Below are 9,194 nucleotides of genomic sequence, written 5' to 3' on the forward strand. Positions count from 1 at the left end.
ATCCCCTACTTCATTATGCTCTTTGTCTGTGGCGTTCCACTCTTTCTCATGGAGCTGAGTTTAGGCCAGTATGGAGCAGCTGGCCCCATCACTGTGTGGAAATGCTGCCCCCTGCTCAAAGGTAAAGATCCACTCCATCACGCTTCCTACACACTTGCACTGACTCAGTCAGTGCGTTTACATGCATGTTAAAAGTCCGATTTTAGTCAGACTAAGACAATAATTCGTTTTTTTTATGTCATGTAAACAAGTTTGTCCAACTAAAATCACAAGAGCCATGCTCGATCTAATTTGCATCATGTGCAGCAGGTACGAAACATACAGTACAGCACTTGGTCAACAGGTAACTGATTCAATACGCACGAGATACAGCGCCACCTATGGAGGTAGAGTCGGACATACGTGACCAGTTAATCGATTTTCTCCTCCGCATGTTTACTTGGAGTTAACAAGTTATTCAATTGCCTGTCTTAGTCACACAACAACCTTTGCTCAATTAGAAAAAACACACAAAAAACAAAGGGATCTGAACACCCCTTTCAGATCCCTTTGTCTGTTGAAGGGGTCTGCCCCTCCAGGCCGTGCTTTCACACCCCCTTTGTCTACTCAAGGTATCAGGGCCGACTCCCCACAGAGGTATCCTGCGAATGTTGAAGATGGGTGCAAGTTGTCGAGACATCCTAATTTGAATACACAAAAGGACCTGGTATCTTGTGTTAGGAAAACCTCTAGACACAAATATTACTTTTGGTTTAGGGTTTTTGTAGCATTAGAATAAGCCTTTCACACAGTACATGCTTTGGGCAGAGCCTTACTTTATGGAGACCGCCATCTTGCACCACTATTCTTCTACAGCGTTGTGTATAGAATAGACCTAGTCTTTTAGTTTGAAAAGTAAAGTAAAGGAAGTAGGAAAAAAGTTGCAGCCCGTCACTAGGGGGAGACTTGGTTAGTTGTATAAAGAACTCTGTTTAAATGATTTTTGTCTACTTTTCACTTGATTTGTAATGTCAATAAATATTTTTCTGAGGAGTTAATTGTCTTAGATCTTCTTCAACAGCTCATGATGTCGAAATTATGTTCCCATGTGTAGGAAAATAGTTGTTAAAGCATGGCTCATATCAGTGGATACCAGTTAGTTTAATATTGTCAATAGGTGCTGGTTTCAAAAGCTGACACGGTCGCATTGGTCATATTGCAAATATCGTGGCTTCGCAACAGAAGGTGGAAGACACATCTATTTTTTATATACATTCTGTAGTATTGAAGTGTAACTGTACAAACAGAGAAGAACAGTTTCCTTTCTGGTATGTGAAGGCCCCTGTAGATTCCTGACATTGTTGGAAGGGTAGAGGAGTCCTCTGTTTCTTACATTCTGCAGTCTCACCAGTAGACAGTAAACCTTACATACTGAACATTTAATGTCAATTAACACTATATTAGAATTGACAATGCTAAACAGCCTTACAACACCCCGGAATCTTCCATATATGTTCCAGTTTGAGTCATATGTAATGATTTACTTGAGAAGCATCTGATGTTGACGTCAAAATATCTATGTCATCAGTGACTGGCGTCATCGTTACTATACGTCATGTGGCCAATCCCTAACGCTCCTCTAAGCTCTGCAGCTCATGCGCTCAATCTGATATAGGTACCTTCAGGAACTGTGTCAGAGCCAAAAATAACAGAACCAGATATGCTGGGATCATAATGAGGTGTTGTTTTATTTTAAACAGAAAATCTCAGCAGCAGCTTGGCAGGTTGCCACCACTTCCTCGAGTTAACATAGTAGAAGAATAAGGTCTAGATTACGATCCCAGTGTCAGTATTCCAACATCACCAACATCAAAAATCGCTATTTTTGTCTGAGATGTTTAAGCCTCTCTTCTGTCATTTCTTACAGGTATTGGCATTGGAATGCTCTGTGTGTCCACACTGGTGTGTCTCTACTATAACGTCATTATAGCGTGGACTTTTTACTACCTCGGCAGCTCTTTCCAGAGCCCCTTACCGTGGTCCTGTGAAGCTTTGGCCAATGCAGCCATCTGTGGTAACAACACAGTCATCAATAGCTCCAGTGGTCGACCCCTCAGCCCCTCAGAAATCTTCTGGAAGTAAGAGCTTTTCTCGCATATTCATTCTTTTTTTATGATTTGAATAAAGCAGTGTCTGTTTTCGCAAATGTAAGTAGGCCAGGGTTGACACGATACTGCAATTTCAAACTTGATGCTTGCTGAGACCCAGGAAAATACTAAAAATAAGAATGTTATAATCAATATACATTTATCTGTCTAGTGCAGGGGTGTCCTATTTCTTTTTTTTTTTTCAGAATTATTATTTTACAGATATAGGCAAAACTTAGTCAATAGTTAAAAGTGGACATATTATGCAAAATCAGCTTTTTAATCATTTAAATCCTTATGTTTTGGACTCTGGAGATCCTGTCAGTTGGCAAAGTGTGAAAAAAGATGACTCACATGTTTTTGTGGTCCTATAGGTTTTTTAAAAGTTATTTACAGTATTTTATTGTTCTTTACATTTATATTTTCACATACTTTATTTATCTCTCCGTTCCTACAACAATATAGAAAAAATTTGAATTTTTCTGGCATATTTACGAGTGGTAATTAATCGTGATTAATCGTGATTAATCCACAGCTACCCTGTGATTAATCTGATTAAATATTTTAATCTTTTGACAGCCCTATTCTTGGCTCCACAGTGCAGCACAGAGTTCTACACAAACTTCCAGACTCGGAGGATTTATCTGTCCAGTGGATACATGTTATATATGACGGCAATTTGCCTGCTAGAACCTGCAAATGATCACTTTTCCAAATGCTAACTGCTGTTAGCTCCCAGTTGCCTCTGTGGCTGATGTCATTTCCAAAAACCCGCTGCCAACTTGTGGTCAGAGGCTTAACTGCAACAAAACTGTCAGCAATATTTCCATATTGGTAAAGCAAAGAATCTAGTATCACACCATTAAATATATAGAAACATAACACTTTCAGACTCTAATATTTAAATTAACACCCTTTGAACGGACGTTGTAATTTTACAACTAGCTAACCCTAACTTAACGATAACTTGCGCTAAAAGATTTACAAACGTTTAATAGTTTAAAGATGATGGAGCTTTCAGACAAGGTGTCATGTTTAAGTTGTTTAGTTTGATATGTTAAGATTGTTGTGCTATTCGGCTTTGTTGCCACCACCTTGTAGCATTTTTTGCATACAGTCTTATTGCATTCTTAGCCATTCCCTGATTGTTTGCCTTGTATGCAAAATATGTCCAAAGATCACTTTTGCTTTTTGACTAAAATTGATCGTGAAGGTCTTTTAAGTTCAGTGTAGTGAACATCTACACTAGTGTGTTTACCTGCTGTTGAGGGCTGGAGCTGTGTGTTTGTTTGTCTGTCGCTGTGTGGTTGTTTTTAGTATGTTTTTTTTACCCTAACTACCCTAATAGTAACTGAAAGCTGGCTTCAGACTTTGTAATGCTTTTCTTTTTCACAGACTACTGCAGCAGTACACACACCTTGAACAAACACTTGACTGTTTTTCAGTAAACACTATTGTTTACAATGACTGAAGACCTTAAAACTGTCTACTTGTCAGTTAATACTACAAACAACTGAAACGCCTCACCCTACTGTAAATGATTCTTGGAAACACTCACCTAATGAATAGGACAATCGCCAGTATTTGATATGTTTTAGTGCAAGAGACACTTTACTCGCTCTACTTAGTTCTGTGAAATTATTTTTCAAAGAAGGAAAACAAAAGAAAATCTGATTTAATCAGTCGGAAACACTTAGATTTCTGACGATTATACATTTTATATGTAACAGCGCAGCTCACAGCTGGGGTAGGTGGTTTCAAATCAGGTCAACATCGCCTCTCCTTTGTTTATTGAAAAGGAAGTTTGATACACCTGCGTTTACATTAATATTCTGTACAAACACTGACGACTGACATTTGTGGACTTCGATCTGCACAAGTGTGTGTGTGTGTATGTTCAGCTCTGCCAGATTAAAAAAATAAAAATAAAGAAAAGTCCTCACTTTTCATAGTCTGAGGAAATTCTGCACCACATGTGTATATGTATGACTTCTGTTTCTTGCAGTGAGCGCGTGCTGGGTGTCGTGAACAGTGAGGGCCTTCATGACCCAGGCCCTGTGCGATGGCCCCTGGGCTTATGCCTTCTGGCTGCCTGGATCATCATCTTCCTGTGTATGCTCAAGGGCATCCACAGCTCTGGCAAGGTGAATTCACACAATGAAGCTGTTATCAGTTCACATATTGTGCACACAAACACAATCCTAGCATTTGCTGCCCTGACACGTCAGCCTAATAGTTGTCTGTGTGTTTTCAGGTGGTTTATGTAACAGCTACCTTCCCATACTTTGTGCTCATTGTACTGATCATCAGAGGTGCTACGCTGGAGGGCTCTCTTCAGGGTGTTGCTTTCTACCTCACACCGGACTGGAGCCGGTTAGCTAATGCACAGGTACTTAGGATGGTAGACTTATGGCAAGCTGTTTTAACATTTAATAGCTTGACTGGATATGTATTACAGATATCTTTAATTAAATTCTTCCTAGTCAATGGAATTCTTACTAGAAGAAACTCCCATTTCAAATATCTTCAATCCAAGTCCTAGGAAGAATGGTACTGTGGATAGGAAGAATGTAATTGTGGCTAGGAAGAATGTCATTGTGGATAGGAATAATGTAATTGTGTATATCTGAAATTGAAAGACCAATACACATGAATGGCAAAAGTGACATCCTTTGTCCTAGGAAGAATTACATTGTGGATAGGAAGAATGTCATTGTGGATAGGAAGAATGTCATTGTGGATAGGAAGAATTGAATTACAGATATCTGTAACACATATCCAGTCTAGCTATAAAATGTTAAAACGACATAGACTGACAAATATGAGGTGTAGGAGTCTATGAGCTCCATACTTTGTCATTTTCATCTTTTAACATATACTTCTGTCTTAAACGTTGCAGGTGTGGAATGACGCAGCCTCACAGATCTTCTACTCTTTAGGTATTGGAGTTGGAGGGCTGCTTTCTATGGCCTCGTACAACAAGTTTGACAACAACGTCATCAGGTGAGTTTGAGTTTGTGTTTTGCTCTGTTCCTGCCGTTTTGACAGCTGTAGTCTCTTAATCGTGGTTCCTTTGATTTCAGGGACACTATAATCATCACCACAGGAAACTGCTGCACCAGCTTCTTTGCTGGATTTGCTATATTCTCAATCTTGGGCCATATGGCATGGAGGAAGGGAGTTCCTGTTGGAAAAGTGGCAGACACAGGTAGTTACCTGCCCTGAAAAGAAGGTCCACATTAAATATATTCTCTCAAAGCTGCTGTCAGAGATGTCATCTTTTGGCTGACTTACACACAAACCGACTTTTTGTGGAGTTCTGGCCCCTGATTGGATTATGTGTTGACAAACTTTGCTTAGATTTACTGTCGGACCCTTTAGACTGAGAGATTCACTGTCCAAACTCAAGTATTTCCCTGACAGTAGCTTAAGGGGTATTGTTCAGATTGTAAAACACCCGTGTGCACCCTGACCCAGACACAGACACAAGAATAAACCGATTTTAATCATTTTGCAAAAGGCTCACCTTATAAAATCTACTTGTACTTAAGTCTGTAATATCTTAAGAATAGGTTAGTCGCTTGTCAACAAAAAGACAATAAAAAGAGAATAACAAAAAATATCCATAGAAAAAAATCTTGTTATCTAATTTTGAATTCGAGTGATTATTTACACATTAACAAATCCTCATCTCAAACTTTTTTTGCCTTCAGGTCCAGGTTTAGCATTCGTTGCTTACCCAGAAGCCCTTGCTCTACTGCCAGGCTCGGTGTTCTGGTCCATTCTGTTCTTCCTCATGCTCTTTATGCTGGGGGTCGATACACTGGTAAGGCAGCACATTTCATTAACAGAAAACAAAAATCCATCCACCTCAGTGTATATATATGATCATGTTTTTGTCTCTGCGGCCTCACAGTTTGGAAACATGGAGGGCATCACAACTGCTGTGATGGACGAATTCCCACAGCTCAGAAGGAACACTCTGCACAAGTCCTTGTTCTTGGGCGCTCTGTGTTTTTCCTTTTACCTAATGGGTCTTTTGCTCGTGACTGATGTGAGTGTGCTTATAAATATATAAATATAAACTGCAGTAAGTGAGTTTGAGTCTCCTCTGTGAACACTCTAACATTCCCCGTGCTGCCTCTGTCTTTGTAGGGAGGGATTTACTGGTTCACCCTCATTGACTCCTTCAGCACTAGTTTCGGCCTCATCATCATCACCCTCTTCATGTGCATTGGCATCTCCTTCTTTTATGGTAGTCCATCTCACTCCCCACACCTCCACTTCAAACTCCACACACATTATCTCACTCATCCAGGACATATGGTGTCTCACAATATCAGAAATGTTCTGTTTTGTCAATTCCATCTTCCCAATGTCATTAATTAACTTCTCTTTTTAGGAGTTGACCAGTTTTGCCAAGACATCATTGATATGATCTGCCATTGCCCTCCTTGGTGCAGCAAAGTGTTGATTTACTTCAAAGCATGCTGGGTTTTCTTCACTCCGTTTCTTCTGCTGGTGAGTAAACTAAACACTTGAGATGTGGCAGATGCAGGTAGAATGGGCATTTGTCGTCTACAATTGGTAGTAATCAGAATATCTTATGAACTTCCATAAATGAAGCCAGCGTATTATGTTCTCTGGTCTCTAAAATCAGTATATGTTGCATACCTACACTGGTTTCATCATTTATTTTAAGGGTGGGTGAATTGTTAGGTGGGAACTCTGCATTTCTCAGCTCTTGCCTCAGCTTTAAAGGGGGCATTTTATGCAAAAGCAACTTTTTAGTATTTAAAATACTAAAAAGTTGCTTTTGCATAAAATGCAATTCCAAACTGAGTCCCACATATTATGTGGGACTCAGTTTGGAATTTTGATTATTCATTTTATTTATGAGGCAAAAAATTCAGTTGCATTTTGAAAAGGAAAAAGCATTTCATCTTTTAATTTTCAAATTTGACATTTCAAATTGGATTTTGTCACTTTTTGCTGGAGGATGTTTTGAAAATTAAATATTAAATGTAATTTCCTTTATACTTTTAATTAAGTCACATAATGAGCAGTATTGAAGTTGGAAATGGAAATGCATTTTGAAATATTGATTATTAATTTTATTTATGAGTCACAAAATGCAGCTCCATTTTGAACATGAAAAAGCATTTCTGTTAATGCATTTTAATTTGGATAATGGCACACATTTGCTTCCATATAAGGCTGGTCAACGAAATGACTCATTATTTGTCATTACCCCATATGAGCACATTTTTTAGAGGTATTTGGAATGCATTAAGTTTATTTATGACCTTCTGTACCAAGTGCACTGCTGGGCTAAAGCAAATATCATATACAATTGTTAGTTTGTATCATCTTTCTGCACAGTCCATGTTTCCTCACTCCCTCTCTTCTCTGTATGTTGCCTGAAGCAGTCGTAATCCACACTAAGGCATGATGGCTCCTTTATTGTCTTGTACCTTCAGATTGTAATTCAAGGAGTTGTTTGGACTCTGTGCTATCCAGAGAGTCTATAAAAAATTTAAAGGGCTGAGCAGTTTGTGGAGAACCATTACAAAAGATCGAAGAATCTGAAATGACATCACGTCCGTTTGAATTTTAGTCAGCTGTGCTAAAATCGTCACAACAACAGTGGTGAATAATTCAAGAGGAGAAACTGACACAATCTGAGTTCACCCTGCTGGCCTCTGTTTCCGTTGTAAATCTTTAAGCTGAGACTCTGTGCCTTTTTCACCCTAGTTCATTCTGACGTACATCTTCATCGAGATGTACAACACATCACTCACCTACGGGTCCTACGTATACCCGCGCTGGGGCAAAGCGCTGGGTGTGTGCATGGGTGCCACCTGCTCTCTACAGATCCTCATCTGGGGTGTTGTGGCCATCTGCAAGCAAACTGGAACACTGAAAGAAGTCAGTATCCCCGCAATGTCATTTTGAGATCTGGTTACAGTGACGTCATGCTCCGACCTGCTTCACACATTGTGGAAGAAGTGGCCTATGCAGGATGTCTAACAACCGTCTCCTGTTCCTTTTTTCATGCAGCGTTTCCAGAAGTCGATTCGACCTCTTAATACCTGGAGGGTGAACAACTTGAACAGCGCGAGGGCAGCAGAGGAGATCTTAGCGTCTGAGAGAGTGGAGGGTCCGTTCACTGTCACGCTTACAGACATGGACTTTACCGCGATGACATGGGAGTCATGACAGCGCGGAGAGCAGAGATGAAAGCACAGCAACGAGCAAAACTGGATGTCGTCGAGAGGAAAAAAAAGGAATTCATCATTATGCTATTTGCCCCAGCTTGACTCTGGTGGCTGTAACCGAACAGACTGTGTGGATGTACTGTGTTATTTATACTAGTATGTATGGTTGGAAAGTATTTTGAAAAGCATTTTTTTACGAAGTGTAGCATACAGGTTTACAGTTGTAAAGTTTGGATCATCCTCATCTTGCATTGTAGTATAGTAGGACATTTGAATTTAAAGAACATAGTTCTGATTGTATTTATTGTCATAGTGGTGTAATGCAATTATTTTTTTAATCTTGTACAGAGACTCTCGGCTGTTACCATATCATCACAAATCAGCAGCCGGCCAGACTAAACAGTGTTCATGACACAGCCTTACCACGTCTGGACTAGTTTTTAATTCGTCACACACAAAATTGTTTTTTAAAAATGCATTTTGCAATTATAAATAAATTTTATTTAAAAACACCTGTCCATGTGTTCATATATAGTGTTTTTCAAAATAAAGTTACAAAGTTCTCTTTGGGTTTAAAACAGATTAGAACATGTGGTCTAAATACATCATTGGTATTGAATCTAAATACAATACCTATTTTTGAGAGTTTCCTTTGCAAAAAAAATTTATTAAATCAATAAAGTTACCATGGTAATAATGATCAGTGATGTGATAGGTTGCTGGTGAGGAGACTCACTTCCAGTATGTTGAAACGTGAACTGGCTTCATGGACTTTTAAGTGTACAGTACTTGACTTTTACCTCAAGAGGGCAGTGACTGCACACATTGGATGGGGATTTTTGTTTGGGGA

General features: G+C 39.3%; 1 protein-coding gene across 1 annotated transcript; it reads left to right on the plus strand.

Moving 5' to 3' along the window:
• slc6a7 (solute carrier family 6 member 7) lies at positions 1 to 8,461 on the plus strand. Its single transcript, XM_083890031.1, has 12 exons — positions 1 to 121; positions 1,907 to 2,117; positions 4,132 to 4,270; positions 4,381 to 4,515; positions 5,026 to 5,129; positions 5,210 to 5,334; positions 5,840 to 5,952; positions 6,043 to 6,180; positions 6,282 to 6,381; positions 6,529 to 6,647; positions 7,881 to 8,054; positions 8,187 to 8,461. The coding sequence occupies exons 1-12, from the start codon at positions 16 to 18 to the stop codon at positions 8,343 to 8,345; spliced, it is 1,623 nt and encodes a 540-aa protein (XP_083746157.1). The 5' UTR covers positions 1 to 15; the 3' UTR covers positions 8,346 to 8,461.
• Positions 8,462 to 9,194: the final 733 nt, after the last annotated feature.

The sequence above is a fragment of the Microchirus variegatus genome (genome assembly GCF_963457635.1).
Source record: "Microchirus variegatus genome assembly, chromosome: 5".
NCBI lineage: Eukaryota > Metazoa > Chordata > Actinopteri > Pleuronectiformes > Soleidae > Microchirus > Microchirus variegatus.

What these genes read in the sequence shown, in the direction of transcription:
- slc6a7 (XM_083890031.1), top strand. Translation starts at nt 16, where the DNA reads ATGCTCTTTGTCTGTGGCGTTCCACTCTTTCTCATGGAGCTGAGTTTA. An exon ending in GCATCCACAGCTCTGGCAAG is followed by an intron (nt 4,271 to 4,380) that starts GTGAATTCACAC and finishes GTGTGTTTTCAG; the next exon opens with GTGGTTTATGTAACAGCTAC. An exon ending in GCCGGTTAGCTAATGCACAG is followed by an intron (nt 4,516 to 5,025) that starts GTACTTAGGATG and finishes TAAACGTTGCAG; the next exon opens with GTGTGGAATGACGCAGCCTC.